The 26,775-nt window shown below is 46.3% G+C and overlaps 1 protein-coding gene across 1 annotated transcript in view; it reads right to left on the minus strand.

Annotated features, from left to right (window-relative positions):
- Positions 1-26,109, minus strand: part of LOC119164794 (oxytocin receptor) — a 47,965-nt gene extending 21,856 nt beyond the window's left edge. The window contains exons 1-2 of the mRNA XM_037417003.2: positions 25,958-26,109; positions 15,266-16,295 (exon numbers count right to left, since the gene is read on the minus strand). Of these exons, the coding sequence (XP_037272900.1) occupies positions 15,266-16,265 (1,000 nt within the window). The 5' untranslated portion in view covers positions 16,266-16,295; positions 25,958-26,109. The remainder of the gene's footprint in view (positions 1-15,265; positions 16,296-25,957) is intronic.
- Between the last annotated feature and the right edge of the window lie 666 nt (positions 26,110-26,775).

Below are 26,775 nucleotides of genomic sequence, written 5' to 3' on the forward strand. Positions count from 1 at the left end.
GCTGCCCAAGGGAATGACAGTGGCAAAGATTGACTTCTCTCCATTGACCTCCATCGCGACACTCTGCCCGTCTTCGTCACCAGTACCAGCTCCAGGTTCACGTTCTTTCCCTTTTCGACCTGTCATTGGTTCAGACCTCACACCAAAACAGTCTGAAGCACTATTGGCCCTTTTGGCTAAGCACAAAGCCTGCTTTGATAGCTGTACCACAACACTGAGTCAGACTTCCGCGGCTGTACATCGCATTGAAACCGACGGTTCTCGTGTGATACGCCGTCGCCCATATCGGGTTTCGCAATCAGAGAGAGAAATAATTGAAAAAGAAGTGAACGAGATGCTATCGCGAAATATAATACGACCTTCTTCGAGTTCCTGGGCATCTCCAGTCGTTTTAGTTAAAAAGAAGGATGGCTCTGTTCGTTTTTGCATTGACTACCGCGCGTTAAATAAGATCACACGCAAGGACGTATATCCTATGCCTAGAATTGATGACGCTTTAGACACACTGCAAGGGGCGAACTATTTTTCGAGCCTTGACTTACGATCAGGTTACTGGCAAATCCCCATGAACGAGGCTGACAAAGAAAAAACTGCATTTGCCACACCGGACGGCCTTTATGAATTTAATGTAATGCCATTCGGCTTGTGCAACGCTCCAGCCACGTTTGAGCGAATGATTGATACTGTTCTTCGTGGCCTAAAATGGAAGACCTGCCTCTGTTACTTAGATGATATCGTTGTTTTTTCAAGTACCTTTGCCCAACATCTTCAACGATTAGACGAGGTGCTACAATGTCTCTCCAAGGCTGGCCTTCAGATAAATACAAAGAAGTGTACATTTGCCAGCAAAAGCATCAAAGTCCTCGGTCACGTCGTTTCCAAAGACGGAATCCAACCAGATCCCGAGAAGATCGCAGCTGTGCTACAGTTCCCTCGACCGTCCAACCAAAAGACGTTGCGCAGCTTTCTTGGTCTCGCGTCCTATTTTCGTCGCTTTATACGCAACTTTGCTACCTTAGCGGCTCCGCTAAATAAGTTATTGGCCACTGGTGCTCCTTTCTCATGGTCCAACGACTGCGAATCTGCATTTGAAATTTTGAAAGAACGCCTGACTTCCGGACCAGTGCTGCGCCACTTCGATGAGAGAGCGCCTACCATACTCCATACTGACGCAAGCGCACAAGGCATTGGAGCAGTCCTTCTGCAGCGTGATTCCACCTCTAAAGAGCAGGTTGTGGCCTACGCTAGCCGGACTCTGTCAACAGCTGAGCGGAATTACACCATCACGGAGCAGGAGTGCTTGGCTATCGTATGGTCGATACAGAAATTCCGCCCGTATCTCTACGGTCGGCACTTCACCATCATCACCGACCACCACGCACTCTGTTGGCTTTCATCAATGAAGAATATGTCAGGACGTCTTGCGCGCTGGATACTGCGCTTACAAGAGTACGACTTTACAGTTACGTACAAGTCTGGCAAATGTCATCATGATGCCGACGCGCTGTCCCGGTGCCCACTTTCGCTCTCTCGTGACAATACGTCCACCGCATCGCGTTCGAATGACTCTGACACCCAGCTTGCCTCACAACACGTATCGCTCGCATCGCTGGATCCAATGCAGCTATCTTCGAACTCCGATTTACGTTCACTTCAGCTGGCAGATTCCTACTGTCGGTCTTTCATTGATCGCCTTCGCGGTGTCACTAAACCACCCAACAGCCGCTTGCGACGCCAGCTTCGACAATTTCGCCTTCAGGACGGTGTGCTTAAGCGCTACATTTACCATCCCACCGGTAACAAGTGGGTGCCAGTTCTTCCCCGCTGCCTTCGTCTTCGAGTTTTGGAAGCATTCCACGATGATATTGCTGCCGGTCATCTAGGCTTCCACAAGACCTACGATCGCATCAAGACGCGCTGCTTCTGGCCTGGCTTGTCCACAACGGTGGCCAAATACGTGGGCTCGTGCGCGTTGTGTCAGCACCGCAAGCGATCCACATCCCCGCCTGCTGGTTTCCTTCAGCCTCTTCCCTGTCCCACCACACCATTCGAATTTGTCGGAATAGACTTGTATGGTCCTTTGCCGTTGACACCTTCCGGTCACCGTTGGATCGTCACTGCAGTCGACCATCAAACAAGATACGCCGAGACTTCACCTCTTCATTCTGCTACCGCCACAGAAATCGCCAATTTTTTCTTGAACTCCATCGTCTTGCGCCACGGAGCCCCTCGCGTCCTTTTGAGTGACCGTGGCAAAGCCTTCCTTTCCAAGGTCCTGGATGAAGTCCTGCAGGCGTGCAATACAGTGCATAAAACCACTTCTACATACCATCCGCAAACGAATGGCCTTACCGAGCGCTTCCACCGAACACTCTCTGACATGATATCGATGTACTTGCATCCTGACCACAAAAATTGGGATAACATTTTACCGTTTGTCACCTTCGCATACAATACTGCGGTACAACGATCAACTGGCTACAGCCCGTTTTTTTCTCGTGTACGGCCGATCTGCCTCCTCGGTCTTCGACACGGCATTTTTCTTTGCACCGGCTCCAAGCAGTACCTCGCTCCCAGAAGAGTTCGCAGCCCGAGTCACACAATGCCGTGAAATTGCTCGCAAAAACACGGAAGCAACCCAAAAGGAGAGAAAACATCGCTGTGATAAAAAACGACGCGACGTGGCCTTTAATGCTGGCGATAAGGTTTTACTATGGACCCCGGTTCGAGCGTCGGGCCTTTGCGAGAAATTTCTTCACCGGTATGTTGGCCCATACACCGTTGTACGACAGACATCTCCAGTTAACTACCTCGTCACCCCGCTTCAGTCTGTCACTGACCGCCGTCTGCGCAGCACGGAAATAGTTCACGTCTCACGCATGAAGCCTTTTGTTACTCGTTCGGCCGATCTCTGACTGGCGGCCAGGTTGGCCGCTTCGCAGAGGGGGGGGGGGAAATTGTAAGCACATTCCAAGCATTTGATCGTTCTCACTTGCACATACCCATCATCATCGTTCTCACTTGCACATACCCATCATCATCGTTCTCGCTCTTGGTGTGGTTCTGAGCCGAGCCAGACATCGCAGAATAAACGCTTCTGCTCGCCCTGCCTGCTCGCCGTACCTAGTCTGCCTGCGTCTTTCAATATATATATATATATATATATATATATATATATATATATATATATATATATATATATATATATATATATATATATATATATATATATATATATATATATATATATATATATATATATATATATACATTGCCACTTGGCCGCTGGTTACGGCGAGCGCAAGCGATGGCTGCCCGCGAGAATGGAAGACGATGTTCTGGGGCAGCGCGTGCTCTGGCCAGTTGTTTATTATTGAAGCAGCCATCTTGCCACTTTTCGGTGCGTCTCCCTGCCGGCTCAGTTCTTCCTAGTTGAAGACCTTTTGTAGCACGTGACAACTGGTGGAGCTGCTGGGTAACCCCCAGCCGATGTTCCAAACGCCTCCAGGTATCCCTGTACCTGCAGAGACAACACCTGTCCACCGCTCAAGCCGAAGACTCCGAGGACTACCTCCTGAGCGTGGACCTCTTCCTGAGATGACGTCTGTCACACCCCCGAACGCTATGGAAGGCGCTGCAGCCTCCAACGCACAGGAAGGCGGTGCGACCACGCATCATACGCTGTGGAAGCCACGTGTGCCGAAGGTGTTCCACGGTTCCGTCTTGGAGAATGTCGAAGACTGGCTGGCCCAGTTCGAACGGGTTTCGGATTACAATGGTTGGACCGACTTCGACAAAATGAGGAACGTGTATTTCAGCTTGGAGGACGGCGCTCGTACTTGGTACGAAAACCGTGAGCCTTTTCCCTCGTGGAGCGTCTTTCGTCGATACCTGCTGGCAAGTTGGGCCAATCCCGATCGCCGCGAACGAGCCGAGCGAGAGATTCAGTGGCGCCTCCAAATGCCGAATGAAAGCGTCATGATGTACGTCGAGGACATGACGAACCTCTTTCGTCGAGCTGACCCCGACATGGCCGAAGAAAAGAAGGTCCGTCATTTAATGCGAGGAGTGAAGGAGCAGCTTTTCGCTGGCCTCGTTCGCTGTCCCCCAAAGACCGTGGCGGAATTTTTGACCGAAGCCACAACCATGGAGCAAGTGCTGCAGCAGCGCTCTACTGTGTACGACCGGCAAGTGAGTGCCGCTTCGTCAATAGGTCAGATCGGAGGTGCGGCAGGCAACATCAACATCGAGTCTCTTTGCGATCTCATTCGATCGGTGGTGCGCGACGAACTACAAAAGATTCAGTGCCAGTCCCAACCTACTGCAGGGTCTATTTGCAGCCTTGTCAGAAACGAAGTACGACAGGCTCTCCAAGTTCCGCCTTCCAGCTATGTCCCACCTGTCCCGGCGGAGCCACATCGTGCATCATACGCAGAAGCTGTAAGCCGATATATTCCTGCTTCACCGCGCTTCGTTAATTCTAGGCATCAGGATGCACTTCCTTCGCTGCAGCCAATTCAGCACTTAGAAAATCGGCAGCCACTTCCCAGAAAATCCGACGTATGGCGCACACCAGACAGACGGCCACTGTGTTACCACTGCGATGAAGCTGGACATGTGTACCGGGAATGTCCCTACCGTCGCCTCGGACTACAGGGTTTTGCCGTCGACGCGCCACGGCCGAGATTTGGCGAAAGACCGAGAGCTATTCAAGATTACCTCTCACAGCAGCGCATGCCACTGCGGCGGCAGTCACGGTCCCCATCCCCAAGGCGATCTTCTCCGAATTTTCGGAGCCTCCCAGGAGCGGCGCCGGTGCGCTCGCCAAGCCCTAGGCGGGAAAACTAACGACAGCGACCTTCGGGAGCGAGGCCGCTGACACTCGACGCAAGCAAGGCCTCACACCGACGCAAGCACGGACACGGAGCGATTCCCCGACGACAGCGACGAAAGCCAGAAGCAGATTTTCTCTGGATATACATGTGGTAGTCGACGGTCACCACGACGTTAGTGCGTTATTGGACACAGGTGCGGACTACTCGATCATAAGCGGGAAACTAGCAGCGCACATAAAGAAAGTTGTAACGCCTTGGTACGAAGCACAAATTCGTACTGCCGGCGGGCACGTAGTCACCCCAATCGGCATGTGCACTATCAGAGTGAGCATTCGGGGACGTACGTTTCTCGCCAGCTGCCTCTTTCTTCGTGACTGTTCCCGAGACCTAATCCTCGGAGTTGACTTTTTGCGGGAGCACGGCGCTATTATCGATCTTCGAGAGCGCACCGTGACGTTTTCGACAGCTGGATCCTCCGACATACCTGACGACATCCGTGACAGCACGCTTCGCATTTCTGCCGACAGCATCACGTTGCCTCCGCGTTCAAGCGTCCTAGTTGATGTGGTGTCTGACAAGTTACGAGATGGTGAGGTTGTCGCCGAAGGCAACTTGACGCTTTTGTTCGCGCTAGGTATCTGCGCTGCACGCAGCCTCGTCACGCTTTATGACGGACATTCTGCCCTACTTGTGACTAATTTTAGTAACGAGTACCGGCACCTGTTTCGTGACACCGCCATCGCTTTCGCCTACCCTATCACAGACGTTTCTGAATGCTTCGCATCTACATTAGCCAATGACGGGCTTCGACCGACACCAAGCGACGTGACTTCACTACTTGGAAAAGTCGATGTCAACTCGACCCTCTCGTAACAACAACAGACCGAGCTACGTGAACTGCTATATCAATTTAAAGAGTGCTTCGCCTCCACCACGAAGGTTCGTCAGACACCGATCGCCAAACATCGAATAATTACGTATACCGACGCTTCGCCCATAAAACAACACCCTTACCGCGTTTCGGCAAAGGAACGTGACGTTATAAATACTCAAGTCAAAGAGATGTTGCAAGATGACATTATCCAACTTTCGAAAAGTGCCTGGTCATCTCCGGTCGTGCTCGTGAAGAAAAAAGATGGATCACTGCGCTTCTGCGTGGACTACAGGAAACTTAACAGCGTGACAAAAAAAGACGTCTATCCGCTGCCTCGCATCGACGATTCCCTCGACAGACTGTGACGAGCCAAGTATTTTTCATCGATAGACTTGAAAAGTGGCTACTGGCAGATCGAAGTTGATGAACGAGATCGTGAAAAAACCGCCTTCGTTACACCGGATGGCCTATATGAATTCAAAGTGCTTCCCTTCGGCCTCTGTTCTGCACCTGCGACATTCCAGAGAATGATGGACACTGTTCTTACCGGTCTAAAGTGGCACACATGCTTAGTCTACCTCGATGATGTTGTCGTGTTTTCCTCCACCTTTGAGGAGCACCTGAACCGTCTGCAGACTGTGCTGGAAGCGCTCCGCTCTGCTAACCTGACACTGAAGCCAGAAAAATGCCATTTCGGTTACAAGGAACTTAAGTTTCTCGGCCATGTTGTCAGTGCGGATGGTATTCGACCAGACCCTGAAAAAAGTACTGCCGTGGCCTCGTTTCCTGTTCCACGTGATAAGAAGGCAGTGCGTCGCTTTCTGGGGCTCTGCGCGTACTACCGCCGCTTTATAGCCAATTTTTCTAGGATTGCTGAACCACTCACTCGACTCACTCGTGAAGATGTTCCATTCGTCTGGGAGGAAGAACAGGACGCAGCTTTCTCTGAACTACAGGAGCGTTTGCAGACACCACCAGTCCTCGCTCACTTTGACCAAGACGCTGATACTGAAATTCATACTGACGCCAGCAATGTGGGTCTTGGTGCTGTCCTCGTACAACAACAAGAGGGCACAGAGCGAGTGATAGCGTACGCTAGCCGCACTCTTTCCCGCGCCGAGGTCAACTACTCCACGTCAGAGAAAGAGTGCCTCGCTGTTGTATGGGCCACTATGAAATTTAGGCCTTTCCTTTACGGACGCCACTTCAAGGTAGTGACCGACCATCATTCGTTGTGCTGGTTAGCCAACCTACGGGACCCGTGTGGGCGACTGGCACGATGGAGTCTTCGTCTGCAGGAATACAATTTCACGATCGCTTACAAATCGGGCCGCAAGCACGAAGATGCTGATTCATTATCCCGTGCACCTGTCGAAGCTTGTGGCCACGACACCGAGGATGACGATGGTTTCCTTGGGGCCCTTACTACAACAGATCTGATTACGCGACAGCGTGCGGACGATGAAATTCGCGCAGTTATCGAAAACCTTGAAGGACTCAACTCGTCCATACCTCGATGTATTTCTCGAAGTCTGTCATCGTTCTGTCTGCGAGATGGGGTCCTGTATAAGAAAAACTCCAACGGCAATGAGAGAACCTATCTTCTAGTCGTGCCAACAGACATGCGTGACGACATTCTTCTTGCCTGCCACGATGAGCCCACATCTGGTCACTTAGGTTCCTCTCGAACTCTCGCTCGAGTTCGACAAGCATACTACTGGCCTAAGCTTTCTGCATCAGTTAAGCGATACGTGAAAAGCTGCCGGGAGTGTCAACGACGGAAATCCCCGCCACTAAAGCCCGCGGGGCTTCTTCAACCAATAGAACCACCCAGAGCGCCATTTGATCAAATAGAAATGGATTTACTGGGGCCTTTTCCACTATCATCTGCCGGCAACAAGTGGATCGTAGTAGCCACCGACTATTTGACGAAGTACGCCGAAACAAAGGCACTACAACGCGCTACTGCTTCCGACGTCGCCCAATTCTTTATGGACCAGATCGTTCTTCGCCATGGCGTCCCGTCGTGCGTAATCACAGACAGAGGAACAGCATTTACGGCCCAGCTCATTCATGACGTATTCAAGCTCAGCTACACGAGCCATCGCAAGACCACGGCATATCATCCACAGAGCAACGGCTTGACAGAGCGACTCAACAAGACCATTGCTGACATGTTATCTATGTACGTAGATGTCCAGCATAAGACCTGGGACCAGGTGCTACCGTACGTCACATTCGCGTACAATACGGCCGTCCAGGAAACTACTCGATTCACGCCTTTCCGCCTTGTCTATGGACGTGAGGTCCAGACCATGCTGGATGCGATGCTTCCACACAATTGCGATGCTTTGATCACTCCTGATGCTGTGCAGCTTACCCAGTACGCCGAAGAAGCACGCCAGTTAGCACGCCTACACATTACGCACCAGCAGAGTTCAGACGCATGCCGCTACAACGCTCGCCATCGACAAGTTGAATACCATCCAGGCGATCAAGTTTGGGTGTGGACTCCAGTTCGATGCAAGGGATTGTCTGAAAAACTGCTAAGTCGCTACTTCGGACCATACAAAGTCTTGCGACGCGTGAGCGATGTGAACTACGAGGTAGTCCCTGACGGTGCCTTCTCACCACGACGGCGAAGGCACTCCTCAGAGATCGTCCACGTGGTGCGCCTGAAGCCGTACTTCACGCGGTAGTGCGACTGCGCATGAACCATATCGCTGTTTTTGTGTATGTGCGTATTTTTTGTTGGTTCGCCCCGACTTTGCCTTTGTACTTTCCGAGCATCAGAGTGATGCTTTTTTTTCTCAGAGTGGGATTAATGCCACTTGGCCGCTAGTTACGGCGAGCGCAAGCGATGGCTGCCCGCGAGAATGGAAGACGATGTTCTGGGGCAGCGCGTGCTCTGGCCAGTTGTTTATTATTGAAGCAGCCATCTTGCCAGTTTTCGGTGCGTCTCCCTGCCGGCTCAGTTCTTCCTAGTTGAAGACCTTTTGTAGCACGTGACAATATATATACCTTTTGTAGCACGTGACAATATATATATATATATATATATATATATATATATATATATATATATATATATATATATATATATATATATATATATATATATATATATATATATATATATTGCCACTTGGCCACTTGTTACGGCGAGCGCAAGCGATGGCTGCCCGCGAGAATGGAAGACGATGTTCTGGGGCAGCGCGTGCTCTGGCCAGTTGTTTATTATTGAAGCAGCCATCTTGCCAGTTTTCGGTGCGTCTCCCTGCCGGCTCAGTTCTTCCTAGTTGAAGACCTTTTGTAGCACGTGACAATATATATATATATATATATATATATATATATATATATATATATATATATATATATATATATATATATATATATATATATATATATATATATATATATGGATTCTGTCGAGAACTGACTGGATTGTGATTCTACGTAGTGCCTAATGTTTTTTACAGCTCCTTTATCATTAAAATAATACTTTGATGTATCACTGACGGCATACGTCGTTTTCGGCTCTCAGAGACATTTTTTATTCGCTTTCACCCGACCTTCAAGAGAAGATGCATGCAGAAAGCTCGACCTAGGAGGCAAGCACTAGAGGGAAAGGCAACCCTGCAGCCGCTGTCAAAACACTGTAGAGATGGGGCGTTCAATAATCCGTTGAAATCGTACTGCCAGTTGACAAGTGCTACAATGAAAAATTGGGATGCGTTTGTACAGACAACTTCGCGAGATCTAGAGCCCAAGTGTACTTGTATCTGAAAACGACAGTCATCGTCGGGGTCTTTCTTTCGTCGCTCTAGTGGCTTTCGAGAGAATACGGGAAGCAATATGTGCATTCCATGAAGGCAGTCTGGAGCGGTGAGGGTGCGCCGGCACCATTTGGTGACGCTTACGTGTCGAGACCATCTTTACTGCTGCGTATCTGTTGAGCTTTACAGTAAAGAAGAAATGATTCATCGTTTTTTTTATTTGACCATTTTCAGAAGAAACCGGAAATGGAACTTTCTGGCTGCGCAGTGCGGCATTCAAGACTGCTCAATTGACCACGTTGCTGTAACGTGAACGAAAAAGAAAAACATGACACACAGTATACGATTTATTTCTTATACGTGAGCCTGGCAAGTACTGCATGACAGTGTCGTTTGAAAACCCATTTCGGCTCTCATTCAGTGTCGAGGTGTAGGGTAGCCGATCGGGGGTTCCAGGGGCAAAATCTCTTAGTTTATCTTATTGTCGGAGTGTCATGCCGGTGTCATGGTCTCGGCTGATCGTCGTGTCATATCGTCGTCACGGTCCATCATAAGCGGGTATGCACCACACAAACGGGTTAAATACCACTGCTATGCATATAGGGACACAAACTTTCATTGGCACTTGCTTGAAAAATTATGTTTGGTTTAGCAGTGGTGTTGGAACTCCCGACAAAATTTACCAGGACACTCAAGTTGTTTGTCTAAAACCAGAGAAACAAACGTGCGACTCTATACGGCAAACTCGTCTCTTTGAAACACAACAAACATATTATGTTAAGTGATGGTTTGTCAGATGGCCGGTGGCGAGTAGAGCAATAAAGATGAACGATATTGCTGTGGGAACCTGCATGCATTATCGATAGTGGAACTGAAGCAAGATTGCCTACATTCCCGTTCACCGCAATTATTTTCTTCTTGGGGCAGAACATCTTTAGGGTCTCGGTTTGTCGTCCAGCCACGTCATCGTCACGGTGCATCACAAACGGATATGGACCCCGAAAATAGCGTAGATCCCACCCCTCGCCAATGGTCCACACTATGTTTCTGGTTAAACTCTATGCATGCCTTCTATATTTTTACAGCGAAAGCTCACAACAAGGGTCACGTGGGCTATAGTTATCCACCACCGCCATCAATGTCCGTAAACGCTATCGTGCAAGATAATAAAAAAAACTTTGTACTTAAGAACACTGTGAACACGATAGGATTTGAACCCGGGTACTCTGCATGCCAGCCCATTGTTTTACCACTCAGCCAAGCTTGTGCTTTAAACTCCGCTTAAAACTCACCGCAAGCAGGTGTGATGTCCACAAAGGAATCGCGTTAATGTAAGTAATAAAGCGTTTTACAACAACCAAGGAACAACCAGGCGTTACACAATGCGAATTGTGTAAGGAGTGGGTCGTGAACGCTCCAACCCATTACAAAAGCTTCAGGCGTAATTTTTCATCGTGGTCAGTCACCGCGTGAAAAAAAAATTCTCAAAAAGTTTACGCAAATGTATAGTGGGTATCATATTTCTCTGAAGAATGACGAAGGATGGCATAGTGAATGCCGGCCTACTATACAAAAATTGTCATGATTTATGGCGTAGTGGGTACACTGCAAGTGTGGTTGTAGCATTTGCCCAAAAAAGGCATTGACAGGCTGTTCTTTTTTTTTCAGGTTTTGCTGTGACTGTGCTGCACGGTCCACGCAGACCAGGCGTTTTTTGTTTGTTTGTTTCCTTCATTCCTTACATCTCGACACCTTCGGAATTTGTCGCCTGAACAAAGCATTAATGAAGCTTCCTTAGTCTTCACACCACTTGTGCGTAGTTTTCTTTTTTTCTTGCCGTGTTATGGAACCGAGTGCGTTGTTTGAAAGGAACGAAACAGTGATTCGAAAAAAAAAAAGTCTGCTAACAGCCTTAAGTGGTGCGCTTTGCGTTTTTTCTTAAAATATCAAGCACTTTGTACAAAAAAGAAACAGCATTTGTGTGATGAACTACTTTTACTCCCCCCACAACAACAACAACAACAACAACAACAACAACAACAACAATAATAATAATAATAATAATAATAATAATAATAATAATAATAATAATAATAATAATAATAATAATAATAATAATAATAATAATAATAATAATAATAATAATAATAATTTTTTTAGTGCTCATTTACTTGTTAGTAGATTCACTTTGTTGTTGCTTTGTATAGATCCTACTTGTATATATTCTTGATATTTGCAGACTTTGTACTTTTGTTCGTACTTTTCCCCTCCTGCCTGGGCCTATTAAGGCCTGCAGTATTCCTAAATAAATAAATAATAATAATAATAATAAATAATAATATACTTTAGGTCTGATTGATTGATTGATTGATTGATTGATATGTGGGGCTTAACGTCCCAAAACCACCACATGATAATGAGAGACGCCGTAGTGGAGGGCCTATTTTACGTTCCCAAAATATGACATGATTACGAGAGGCACCGTAGTAGAGGGCTCCAGAAGACTATCTGTTCTTCTATGACGTGCACTACTGACAGCGCAGAGTACACGAGCCTCTGACATTTCGCCTCTATCGAAACGCAACCGCTACGGGCGTGGTCGACCACGTGACCTACGCGTCAGCAGATAAGAGCGGTAACCACTTAACCACCGAGCCTGACCACTCCCACCCTCTCGTGCATTGTGAGCACTGCTACAAGTGTCATTGTGCGCGATATTTTTATCCGGTGCAGCGAGCTCAGCCGCTCTGCACGTAAGATTCGCAAGAAGCAAACATTGCTGCAACACGCTTCACATTTTCCAAGTTGAATTTCACAAAGCTGATGCCCAACGTGGTGACACGCGGTGTTAAAAAAAGAAAATGTAAAAAGTACACGGGGGATGCTGAGAACTTATTAACAACGTGAAGCTGGAAGCGTAGGTGAAAGTCTGAGCCCACGTGGCGACGCGTGGGCACCGTGCAGAGGAGTATACTTTAAAGGCGACAACATCGCGAGAACATGCAGCCTAGCCCGCAGAAACAGCGAAATTGAAACTGAATGTGCTTGAATGCGAACACGATTCTCGTGACTTCCACGGTCTAGACCGTATACAAACTTGTCAGGGCCGTGGACGTAGCCTCGGTGTGGAGCACACAAATAACTTATAAAAGACGTTATCAGCTTACAAAATTCATAACGTTTTGACGGCGTCAACCGGGTTGGTTCTCTCATTTTCTCCGACATGTGAAATCGCTGCTGCCGATTTTGGTCTCCTCAGGGCAGCGCTAAAAATTTTGCTAACGTGTCATAGGACACCTGTAAACGGAACGGAAATGTGGATTCAGCAGGTTGGTTAATTAGGCTTTAAGTAACACCATTTCGAAACACGGAGATGACGACGCAGAATGATGCCCATAAACGTTTACATATTTCTCCCGAGTACAAACTGCGAGTTTCCAAGCAGTTCTTTAATTTTTTTCGGGAAACCGTGAAGTTTTGCGCGTATAGTTTGGAGTGCACGAAGTCGCATTAACAGCCTGTTTTTAAACTTGTCACACTCGTCTCTTTCATCAGGCATCGTAACTACCTAGACATGAGTATGGTATGCTACTTACTGGAATACATGATAGGTAGGGATCTTTTTTGAGCTATGGTAAATGTTTTGTGTCAAGAATTAACAAGTGCGTAAATAACTATCTCTGCTCCCAACCCGACAGGCCTGGTGTGCGAGGTAGGCTACATCAACTAGTCCAAAGCTGTGTGCCTTGCCTGGAGGCACTGCACTTAACGAAGTGCTCGGCAAAGGAGAACTATGTACAATCTGCTTAAGCTGGTTTTAATGAGGGGCAACGTGGAATGCATGAGTGGTGCAGCACGTGTTCATATTCGGAAGGAGACGGAGTAGGCTCAGTCATTAAACCACTGGCATTAGTACGTCGCGCAGTGACTGAAGAAGAGGTGGCACTGAGAATGGCGCTGTGGTTTGTGCTGTTACTCCTTTGCTCATCTATATTTTGGAATGCTAATCTTTGCAGAAACATCCGTTTCGCTTGAAGCTGCGTATGGGTCAGAGGAAGTTCTCCACATCAAACTTCTTTTTTTGAAAGTTTAAACAACGACAAACGTATAAAATCGGTTTAAAGTTCCAATATCTTCCCGGAGTGAATGATAATGAGGTGGGCGAAGCTCCGGAGGTTTTTAGGTGATACCGCGAATCTTCCGAGGACCTTGCCCGACAAAATTCTGAGAACCTCGCCGATTCCCACTCTCTTAATCTGGGGTCCACTTCCCGTTGAGCCCGTTTCGCAGTGGCGTCTTTACGCGCACCGTCTCGGGTTCCGCCCAGCGCCACGCTCACTTGGCAGCCGCCTCTCGAGCCACCAAGTGCGATGCGACACGTACGGCGGCGATCCAGGAGTATGGGAGATAACGGGTGCGCCAGCGCAGCAGCCAATCGGAGACCAGTAACCGCTCCAACGCCATCTAGTGTCCATTCACCCAACCACCTTATTGCCCAAATCTCTAAGGGACAGTGCCATTTAAGAAACTTTACAAGAAACGGCGATGACAGTACAGAATGCGTACAGCTCCATCTAGTATATTGTCACACAACCGCAGTTTGCATGCATCTCTATAAAACAGCGCAATATATTGTATGATAAGGGAGACGCTACTGGGTACGCCGGAGGGACGAGGGATCGTCCAAAACCTTTAAGGAGTTTTGCCCCAAAAAACGGCGCGGAATAAAAGAGCTGTTGCGTGTGTCCTTCTTTTTCTGCTCTTTTGTACTGGGCGCTGTGTTGGTTTCTAGCTCGTCGTACCCACCCGTCTAGGTGTCTAACGAATTAATGATGGTGTATGGCGGGATCATATTTAGTTGGACCTATTTTGGCATGATTCAGCTGAATGTAATAATAGCCACATCATGATATCGGGCGTTTCACGTCCCAGAACGACGATACGGTTAATTAAGACGCCGTAGTGAAGGGCTCCGGAAATTTTGCCCACCTCGTGTTCTTTAACGTATACATATTACAGCACACGGGCTTATACAATTTCACCTCCATTGAAATGTGACCGCTACTTCGGGATCGAACCCACGACCTTCGGACGGCAGCCGAGCACCCTAACCACTGCTCCACCACGGGGGACTAACCCGCATGCTATTTGGCATCTAGTTGAAAAGTCTAGTATTAGGTGTCTAGTTGAAAAGACATGGCGGCCGCGTGACATGAAAAATTGGAGAATAAAACATTTGAGCTCCTGTCAGACGAGAAAATATCTTGTCACCGTGAGGAGAGTCACTTCACCTTTGGTGTCATCAGCACAGGCTGTCAGAAAAAGGATGTTTCTAACACTCGCTATAAAAGACACTTTCATATACGGGCATGATGGTTCAACTCTTGCCTATCGTTTAAACTCTGCGATAACTGCACAACAATTTCAGTTATTTTCAATTGAACGGGATCTGTTGATCAAAGTCTGTGCTTGTGTGAAAGTACACTCACTATTTTAATATGCAAGCGAATGTTTACTGCAGTGTATCTGGTCAGTCAAAATAAGAACTTACTTTTATGCAGCTGCGGAATACGCAGTATCTTGGTGCCACCCGAATACTTAGTAATTCAGGCGAAATATTGAGTTTTGATGGAAAACGTCTAAACGGCGACAAATAAGTGTGCCCTACTCTCCCTTCGGACAGTGGCACGCATGTTTGTTTTTTGGTGACTAATTTCTTATTCCGTTTTAAGTTCAACTAAAGAACATTGTCCGAGTATAAAATGTGCGTTACTCACTGGTCCAGGAGTTGCCGATGTTGATCTCGTGGCTCCAGTGCATCCACATCTGCACGCAGATGAAAGGTGAGGAGCAGGCGATGTACAGCAGTATAACGACAACTGTAATCTTGACAGTCTTGATCTTGGCCCTGGACAAACCACGCACAGAATGGCTCCGCGGTCCCATGAAGCTCGCCGGTTTCTGGTTTGTCGACCTGGCAAACGACGCGGCACGACTGGTCGAGGCCCCCTTGAAGCGATATGCGCGACCCGCCATGCACGTCGCTTCAGCTTCCGAGTTGCACCGCTTGAGATACAGGTTCCTCCAAATGGCGCGGCAGATGCGCACGTACGTGAAAGTCAGCACCAACAACGGCACGAAAAATACGGTGACGCCGTACCAGGTGACGTACGCACGCAGACCCCACGGCTCTACGTAAGTGCCCCAGCAGTCGTGGACGCCGGGCGAGATCTCCTGGTAGCTGAAGATGAACAGCTGCGGCCCGCAGCACATCAGCGACACTATCCAGGCTACGGAGATGAGCAGCTTGGACTTGTTCGGCGTCCACGAGCAGTTCGAGAGAGGGAAGCAGATGGCCTGGTACCGGTCTATCGCCGTCACTACCAGGACGTATGATGAGAGGTACGGTCCCAGAAGCTGACCGAACTTGACGAGTTTGCAGGCTACGTTTCCACCCCGAAAGCGATAAGTGGCGTCCCAACCGAGTTGTGGCAGCACCGTCAAGAAGGCAGTGGTCAAGTCGGAGACGCATAGGTGTAAGAGGAAGTAGTACATTCTCGTCATCTTGGAACGACGTGCTGCCAACGCTGCAAGTACACAACCGTTGCCGGCCACAGTGAACGTAAAAATGAGAGCGAGCACGCCGAGCTCAACCTGTGCCAGCGATTCGTCGCGACTGCCTGCCCACGTTGTCGCATTGACTGGTGCCACGGTGCTGTCTATGGTGTATACAGGCGGTGTCGTGAATGGCGCTTCCTGGCTCGCCACCAAGTCCATGGTGGCGACTGGACGGTGGCTGAAACTGTGCTGAGAGAGAAAGAGAGAGGGAAAGAAAATACGCCTTCATTTACGATAATGAAGAGGCTGTTGTAAAAAAAAGTATTCAGGTGTGTGCAATTGACTAGCACGTGTATGTATATCACGTCTTGCTTTAAGCTCAGGTACTGACCTCAAATTTCGTTTAACAAAACGAACACTTTATTAGAAAGCGAGCAGCATGTTCATCTAGGAAGGCGCCATAGAAAGGGCATAAATATTCGATGTCTTCTTGCGTTGGAACAACCTACTTCATTTAGATTAATTATGACTTTTCTAGCGTCACCATTCATCACAAAATGCTGAATGAAAGAACGAAAGAAAATAACCTATCGTCGCACAACTTGCATTCACAATACTGAAGAAAAAAAGAAAAAAAAATACTTCATGTTGTTTTTTGTGTTGACCAAGTGTAGTGATTAATATTCAGAAAAATAAAACAGAAATAAATGCTTCTCGGAGAGAGAAAACAACAAACCAACAAGCGGGATCGGATTCAATGCGTATAACGTGTAAATACTTCTTTTCGCACTTTGCGGTGCACGCTAATAAACGCTCGATGAGAATAAAAAAAAACAGTAAGAGTTTTTCTACTGTTCCAAACACACCAACATTATTTTAATGTAGTGGCCCTGTCCTTATAGCACGCAAGTGTTATCCCCCTTGTCTTACTCCCTGTCTCTCTTTCCCAATTTCCCACTGCAGGGTAGCGAACCAGATACTTGCTTTACAGTTAACCTTTCTTCATACCATATATCTCTTTTATTACTGGGTCCACTAAGACCTCATCGGCATCATTGCCATCATGGAAGCAACGCCGTAAAATATGAACGAACACAGGACAAAAAAAAAAAAACCAGAGAAAAAAAGTGCCGCCATATCCACGAAGTGAATGATGATGAGGGGGCGAAGCTCTGGAGGAAAACCTGGTAAACCATGAATCTTCCGTACATTTTGCCCACTCGATTTGATTACAATGCTCCCCTCTAGCGTACGTCACTGCACTAAATCGAACGATTGCCTTCCACCAATGACACCTGCCATATGTGACATCATTCCTATTTTATAACATCTCGCATCTTTCATCATCAAATACAAGTACCGCCATCTAGTGAATACTGCAAGAACTAAACGAGAGGTGGCTACATACAAGGGACGCTACCGCCATCTAGTGAACACTGCAAGAACTAAATGAGAGGTGGCTACATACAGGGGACGCACAGCCCACGCCCTAAGGAGCTTCGCCCCTAAAAGTTTGATTGATTTGGATAATTTGCGAACGGGACCCACGATCTCTCGGTCCTCAACGAAAGGTGTCCGGCGTACAACTTATTGTACCACCGACGCACATGCGCGAGGTTTCGCAAGCACACATATCTCTCACACCTCCATCTCACTCGTATGTTCGTTGGCGGGGTGTGGTCCCCGTCTACGAGCGATGAAGTACAGTACCACATCATGACACTAACAGATGTAGTTCAGTAGTTTCAGCGCTACAGGGGCTCACAATGTATTGTGTAGAAAACTCTACGGCCGGTTCGATTTGCCATACGCGACGATTCAGCATGGTGACGATGCAGTACGCACTTCGACTTCCACCTCGTGTTAAAGGTGACGACTTGTCAGTCGAGTATGTATAGTGCGGCATCCACATGCACCAATAGCTTTTGTCTTACACCTCTTGTTTCGAGAGCGACAGCACCGGCTAATAAAACTGCTGCTAAAAGCGAGGCACAGAGACAATGACGTCGACGGGTGAATGTCACGCAATGAGCGATTTGGTGCAGAGAGAGACTTTCACGGCTCAAGGTGTCTCTCTCATGATGATAGTTATAGCGCGAGAACAAAATGATGGCAGAGGGACAAGAAGGAGACGACAAAAAAATCCCAGCATATCCACCGGGTGAATGATGATGAGCGGGTTGAAGCGTTCATCAGCCCATCCGTGCTTCCGTCCGTCTGTTCGTTCTTGCTTCCGTCCGTCCGTGCAACCATCCGTGCGTCCATCCATGCGTCCGTCCGTGCGTCCACGTGTCTATCCATCCGTCCATCTGTTTGCTAGTCTGTCTGTCTGTCTGTCTGTCTGTCTGTCTGTCTGTCTGTCTGTCTGTCTGTCTGTCTGTCTGTCTGTCACGCGTCCATCTAGTGAACACTCCAAGTACCACCATATCCCATCTCGCATTCCTTGTAGCACATACCCGCTCAACGAGTATGTGCCACCAGCGGCTACGTACTACCATTGAGGGACCATGGTACTACTACATACATGCATACAAGGGATGGACAGACCCACGCCTTAAGGAGCTTCGCCCCTCAAGAGTTCTCGCGCTATAACTATGATCATGTCATACCAAGTAGCCCAAATCACCACACTTGTTCTCTCATGTTCCTGAAGTGCTGTGTGCGTGAACAGAGGGGTAGGTTGCACTAGGACAGGGCAGCGTGGGACTTGGGGTTGGTCATGGCACATCTTGACGCAGTAATAATAATAATAATAATAATAATAATAATAATAATAATAATAATAATAATAATAATAATAATAATAATAATAATAATAATAATAATAATAATAATAATAATAATAATAATAATAATAATAATAATAATAATAATGTGTAGGGTTCTACATCCCAAGACCACAATACGATTATGAGAGACGTCGTAGTGGTAGGCTACGGGAATTTCAGCCATCTGGTGTTTTTTATTGTGCACTGACATCGCACAGAACATGGGAATTTGCCTTTACGCCTTTATTGAAATGCGTCCAAGATGACGAGAATGTACTACTTCCTCCTGCACCTATGCGTCTCCGACTTGACCACTGCCTTCTTGACGGTGCTGCCACAACTCGGTTGGGACGCCACTTATCGCTATGGCCGGGATCGAATCCGAGACCTTGATGTCAGCAGCCGAGCACGCTAGCCAATGCTTCACCGAGGTTGACTCTCGGCACCTTGGATTAGCATGCATATAGAGTACTGGTATTTATTACAAGCTTGTTGATGCCATAATTGCATGATATTCACCCTGTTATTGGCCCGATTGTATGTTAAATACTTCATATACCGCAAGGGTTAAGATTAGTCTTCAGGGTGGAGATGTGCCAATAGGCGTAAACGTAAGTGCATTTCAGGTAAATTGATGACACAGCTGCCAAAACACCAACGGATGCTGTGCCCACTCTCGTACATCAATATACAATAGTCAATGACCACGTGAAAACGAGGTTCATTTTCGTGTTATACATATTCCTAGATGGAAAGATCAACCGTCTTTTTTTAGAACTTTAAAATAATACGCTATAACAAGGCTTGTACCACATCTGGGCCAGAAAAGGTGGTCAATAGAGGTTTGGAACCAGCACAGCAAGCTCCGAAATTGCCAGCTATTCTGAATCAACACGGCATATATATTTTGAAGTATATTCATTCTGAAATGCTCCCTTGCACTTTCACATCGGCAATTAGGGTATGGTGGGGGGAATGGCAACGTCAGCTTCAAAATAGGGAATATTTATTTTATTTCGCTTCTTGAAATTTAACATAAATGCACGAAGATTTTTTCGTACAAGTCATGTGCTAAATAAATGTTGCCATGTTGCCAATGCTGAAAACAATATTTTAAAAATAAGTTTCATTTTGTCCCAACCTGCGGGGCAAAATGAGACGCAGCGTGGGGCAAAACAAGATAGTGTAAAAAACAAATATTTCCTTCAGTTTTTGCAGTAGCAATACTAGAAGCTCACTCTGTGGGGCCCCACGCCGTCTTAAGGAACTCAGTCCGTGGACTACACGCATTTAATCTAGACAGAACGCGTTGTTGTGTTGCTCCAAAAATTTTTGCAGATCAAACAACGCCAGTCTTTCTTCATGCTAATGCTGTCTTTTGTTGAACGCTTGCACCTCATTGGATTTTCCAGCCATTGAGGGCTAAATATATTCTGGCATACCTTTACTTCTTTTTGCCATTTTGATGCAGAACTGCTCAAAGGCTTCATGGCTTTTAACATTGAGGAAATGAATACAAAACTGTGCTGTATTCATACTTTATAGCGCTTTTCATACTTTATAGCGCTTCTATTTGTGTCTTTTTTCTCAGTTAAGCGATTGGAGAAACATTGTTTAAAACATTCTTTCCGCTCGATCGATGTGAGCAATCATTAACTTTACACATGAATAGGTAGGCAAGATTCAGTACTTGTCGCTGGAAAAGAGAAACAAAAGAAAGTCGTTTTGGTATTAGCTACAGAGCCAGGCAAAGTGGATGTCGAGTTTTGCCCCATGTTCCATTTCGCACCACCCTACCCTGTATATCTATCTATCTATCTATCTATCTATCTATCTATCTATCTATCTATCTATCTATCTATCTATCTATCTATCTATCTATCTATCTATCTATCTATCTATCTATCTATCTATCTATCTATCTATCTATCTATCTATCTATCTATCTATCTATCTATCTATCTATCTATCTATCTATCTATCTATCTATCTATCTATCTATCTATCTATCTATCTATCTATCTATCTATCTATCTATCTATCTATCTATCTATCTATCTATCTATCTATCTATCTATCTATCTATCTATCTATCTATCTATCTATCTATCTATCTATCTATCTATCTATCTATCTATCTATCTATCTATCTATCTATCTATCTATCTATCTATCTATCTATCTATCTGTCTGTCTGTCTGTCTGTCTGTCTGTCTGTCTGTCTGTCTGTCTGTCTGTCTGTCTGTCTGTCTGTCTGTCTGTCTGTCTGTCTAACCAACTAATCAAGAAACAAACAGACTAGATAAGTATTTAACTAACTAACTAACTAACTAACTAACTAACTAACTAACTAACTAACTAACTAACTAACTAACTAACTAACTAACTAACTAACTAACTAACTAACTAACTAAATAGGTATGTATATATTATGTTTGTATTTTCACATCGTTATCGTCAGAGCAAGTCTAGAGTGAAATGGTCATATCAGACACTCGTGCATAATATATTCACAGGAGCGACTCGACATAGATAGTGAGAAAGAAACTAAAAGAACGTTTTATCACCGGTCATCGTCGCCTGCATTTGTTCTCCTCACCCTATAAGTCGTATCTTCTTTAATATACGTAAACCCTGCTTACCCGACGTCCTACTGGGAGTCATCGTGCACATATATATGGCTATACGGCGGCACACAGTGGCGCAAACGCAAATTTCCGACCAGGAATAAAAAAAAAAAACAAGTTTTTGTACGCGCACAGTTCACGGTCGGTTGTCGGACAATCCCGGGAAACCGCAGCTGTCTTTCCCCGCTACAACCGAGCAACCCTTTCGTCAGGGTTTACTCAGTGTCTACGCCCACGCACTGCCTCAAAAGTTGGCGCGCATGCAATAAATCACCAGTGTGGCGCATTTGTCTTCCCCCTCAACGCTGTCAGTGAAAGTTTGCGCTGGGCTCGCATCTTTCTTTTTCTCGCGAGAAGCTGAGAAACACGACCACTATTTGCGAGCAAACAAAGGTTCCTCGTTAGGAACCGGATGAAAGGAACACTGCCCTTCTGACGTATGGCGCACTCACGAAACCGTGGTTACTTACTGTTAGAGTCAAGGAAATAGGTTGCTTTTCTAGCTATTGTAGTGCAACTCAGCTGAGCACCTAATTATGTAGTTTACACGAAGAGCAGCGCAACCATGGTTAGAGTTATCAGCGTCCCTATACTTTTAAGTGGCACTTAGATGTAAGGCTGATTAACTAGAGGCAAATATCTATTACATTTAGTTACGCAAAAGACCGCGAATTCTCGTATAAAACCGTACCCACGCACGCACCCACAAAGAAAACGGAAGGTTGTGCTTATAACGGGGGTATAGCGGGTTAGATGCGGGCGTTATGTGTGTGTTTTTTAAAGACGATAGTCTTTCTTGAGGACTTTCGACGCAAAAATGTTGGTCTGTCTGTCTGTCTGTCTGTCTGTCTGTCTGTCTGTCTGTCTGTCCATTCATAACGGCATCGGGTACTTGAAACGGCCGACCCCATCCGCAGCGCCCACTTATTTTGCTCATGGTTGAGTGTTCATGCCTGTGAAATCGTCAAATAAGAAGTAATAATTGCGCACGTCTGGGGCACCATAGGAACACGTATGTATTCTGCATGTGCGTCTCTTACTAGAAAAGGCATACATCAGTAATTTTAAGAACCTTAGCGCTTATCACGCTGCGCTGACCATGCAACGCTTGTACGGAAAGGCGAGTGTTTCCAACGCTTTGCTAAGACGAGACGGTGGTGGCACCTACCCGTCGCCTTGCGTTCTACACCTTATCACCTCTGAGATGGGTTCGCACACCCGTCTCAAAGCCACGCGCTTTGTTTTATAAGACAACTGCCAGATGGCGCTTATGTTCACGTGTGACGTGACTTAATGCGCTCGTTCGCCTCCGCTGCACGCTCGAGGCACTCTAACGCAGCGCCTCCGGAATCACCGATTTTCGTGCGCAGAACATGAAATAAATGTCTTGTTCACTCTCTCCACACGCAAGACTATCGTCTTTCGACGACATTTGCAGATTACATGCTAATACGGGGCCATTTTTTTTTTGTTTCTGGGTGTAGCTTATTCGCCGGGGAGAGTAGTATGCGAGAAAACACGGAACTCACATGAATTTCGCTTAGAGTTCATGTAGGTTCATTCAGCTTCAAAATTGTGCAGACTTGTACAAGTCTGAGCATACTAAATTTCCCCGCAGTTTGAGGCTGTATTCATTCAAACAAGGCAGTATATGTTCTTAGCACGTTTTAGAACAGGACAGAAATATAAATTAAAGGCGGCCTGACCAAACAGTGGAAATATTCGACATTTTATTGTGTCTTTGGAGTTCGTAAACTTTTTGCGTTGACAGTAAATCAAGAAGAAGCAGAAGAAGTTTATTGATGGTGTCCAGCGAAGATGATTTGGGGCGGGCCTCATCCGTGACGTAGGCGTTGGCCGCGAGCCCTTGGGCTCGAGCGGCTTCCTCGGCTCGCTGGACGACCCTCAGTTATTCTAAATAATACTATAATTACTTTGCTTCTCTCAGTATGGCCATCTACGTAAAAAATGAATAGAAGTATCAGTGTTCTCATTTGTGACAGCTGTGTATATTGATGTCACAGGCGTAGCTGAAAATGTACCCTAGAAGAGGGGGAGGGAGTGGAGGTTTGACCTTTTCTATTTTGTTTATGCGTATCGTGACTTGCAGACACGCACCACGCATATACAGAATGTAAAAGTGTTGGGGATGGCGCAGGAGAGAGGGGGTCATCTGTGTGATAGAGAGTTATCTGTATTAGTTGTTAGGGCGTGTTAAATCCCTTCATTTCTGCCGGATCTCTTGCTTCCTCAGAGCAATGTTTTGCCTGAATTTTTTTTTTCATATCTATTTTGTCAATCCCACTAACTTGCGGGGCGTTGCCATAAAATTTTTTGTTGTGTGTATGTGTTTCGTTTAAGATATGGATTTCACAGTGCTGGCATGTATAACGAATGAGACCAGAGTGAGACAATGATTGCTACTTTGTGCTGTACGGTTGCGGAAATGTGAACACTTTGGTATATTTGCTACAATGTACACGCTGTTTCTATGCGCGCGCAGCCTCATATAAAGAACGCAGCCGAGAAATGCATTGACAAAACTGCGAATTTGTTTCGGTAGTTACACCTGAACAACGAAGTTACTCTAGCTAATTAAGCCAAGGAGGTTATTATTTGTCGTTGTAATTACGAACCTACTACTGTCACCAGATAACCTTCGTGTAATGACATTGTGGCAAACTGAAGATAAAAATGCAGTGCGTGTGGCAATTAAGCAGAGATGTAATTTGAACCCGGGTTCTCTTCACGGCAGTCAAGTATTCTACCGCTGAGCCAAGCCGGTGCTATAAACTTTTTCCATGTCAGCCAAGCCGGTGGCATAAACTACTGTAATGTAGCGTGGTAGGTGTTAATAATACAACAGGCGTCACAAAATGTGAACAGCGTAACGAGTGGGCCGCTTAAAGCTTCCAGCCCGTAGGAAAGGGCTAAACCATAATTCTTCATCTTCATAAGCCATGAACGAAGTGCGCATAATGCCTTAATGATATGTAGCGGACTTCTCGTTTTTCCTTAGAGTGAAGAATAATGTCATATTCACAGCAGCACGGTAATTATGGTCTATGGCGTTGTGGGTAGCTTGAAAGTGTACTTTCAGTAGTTTCCCCATGACATTTCACATCTGGCTCTAGAAAGAACGCTATTCCAGCTTTAGCTAAGACTGTGCGGCATGTTCTGCGCAGACCTGGCGCGCTTCTTTCTGTCCCACTCAGCCAAAAAAATTTTTTAGCAAGCGCTTATGTCCTTGAAACGTTGATTTAATCGGCGCTCGTGAATGGGATGGCTCAAATTTTCTGGGGAAAGATCACCATACTTTATGAATTCGCATAAAATACCGGCTTGTACTTGAATGGCCAATTTTATTTATATTGTGTTTAGTGCCCCGGGTTATGTTTAAATAAAGCAGAGAAAGAAAATCACACATTATGCTGTTCTTATCAAGAAGTGTGACTTGCCTTGATTGAGGCTACTAAGAGCTTCTTGTGCTGCACAGTACAATGTGTAAGTCGCAGGGAGTCGTTCACGTACTATCATGTGTGCAGCTCTCGGAAGAATAGAAAAAAATAATAAATATATTTTCATAGAACATTCACTCAAGAGAGTGGCCTTCGAAACAATCAATGGGTATTATGTGCAATCTAGCGCTCATTGTGTCCAGCGATTCTGTGCAGGTGCTATCAAATTGCATTAGCTCCAGACGGAAGCTTATAACTCATAACTGATATGTTGGCAAACCTCATTGTGAGGCGAATCGGGCGAAGTAAAGCCGCGTTTTCGTTAAAAAGATATCCTGTATACTTGGTTTTATCTTGTTGAAAAGTGTACGAGAACAAGTCAAGCAATGAGGGACGTCGCAGTGTATTTTTTTTCGAGCTGTTGTGACGAGCTGACATCCCTGCTGATGTATTATAACCAAGAAACGAAAATTATTATCTCATTTGATTTCTGTTCGAATGAAGCATTTGCTACGCATTTTGCTAGGACTCCAACATTACACATTCGTTGATTTACGTATTTATACCATTCCTGCAGGTACTGCTGCAGGATATCACCTGACTGCAAGAAAAAATGCAGGAAACGACTTAAACAGCCGCGACTATTGCTCTCTTCAACCTAACTGTTAAAATGAAGCTTTAACGAAAGTGGACAGCGATGTTTTATAGTCGCAAGGGTAGCAAAGCATTATTATGATTTCACGAGATTCGAAAGCTTGTTTTTTTTCCTACCAAGGTCGTCAACTTTTTCCCTTCCTTTAAAGACCAAGTTGGTTTAATTGAAAGCCGTACTCAACAACGTAATTCTCGGTGGTCGCATTTTGATGAAGGTGATATGCCAGAGGCCCGCTGGCTCTGCGGGGTCGTGTGCGCTAAAGAATTCCAGGTTGTCGAAATACGTGGAGCCCTCGCCCATGATCATATTCTGGCTCGCGTGCGTAAAATCCCTCTTTATTATTATTATTATTATTATTATTATTAGTAGTAGTAGTAGTAGTAGTAGTAGCCAAGGTACTCACCGTCGGAGAGCGAGAGACCCGTTGTTAGGTATCCACTAATGCGAAAGTAACGGTACGATTGCGATGAACGGAGGGCCACACAACAATCGCGTGAGATGAACGATTCAGACGGTAGCTCGCACCACTGTTGGGCAACATGGTCCTCGCCATCAAAATCCTCGAAAAATCCCTAAACGAACTTACGGGAGTAATGACGTCATGTAGTTCGAAAAAGTAAGGACTTTACCTTGAATAGTTAAAAAAATATAATAACCCATGTTATAACATCCTTTGGCACAGAAGTAACGACGACTGTGTACTACACTTATTCGATTGATCTCCGTGCGCACGTGGCCTCTTCAACGGGCGTCTGTTCCGCGCGGAGATGAGCGCTCTTGTGCCGGGAGCTTTGGAGAGCACTGGTTGTTCGATCCCGCGGAGTGGCGCGCGTCCCGACTCCTTTCCCTCCCCATCGCGCTTCCCCTCTCAGGAGTCGTTTTTCCCCTTCCTGTCCTCCCTTGTGAGCGCTTGTTACACTCGTCGATTAGCGTGTCGTGATTCATGGCGTTAGAGGGATAGAGTCGTCGCAGCGAGTGGTGGGAAGGAAAATGACAGGTGTAACCTTAAGACACATAAACAGAGCAGAGTGGGTGAGGGAACAAACCGGGGTGGAGGGTATCATAATTGAAATCCAGAAGAAGAAATTGACATGGGCCGGGCACGGTGCGCGTAGGCAAGATAACAGCTGGTCATTAAGTGTAACTGCCTGGATTCGAAGAGAAGGCAAACGCACGAGGAAGAGGTAGAAAGTTAGGTGGGCCTATGAGATTAAAAAGATC

Source organism: Rhipicephalus microplus, chromosome 1 (genome assembly GCF_043290135.1).
Source record: "Rhipicephalus microplus isolate Deutch F79 chromosome 1, USDA_Rmic, whole genome shotgun sequence".
In the NCBI taxonomy this organism is placed as follows: Eukaryota; Metazoa; Arthropoda; class Arachnida; order Ixodida; family Ixodidae; genus Rhipicephalus; species Rhipicephalus microplus.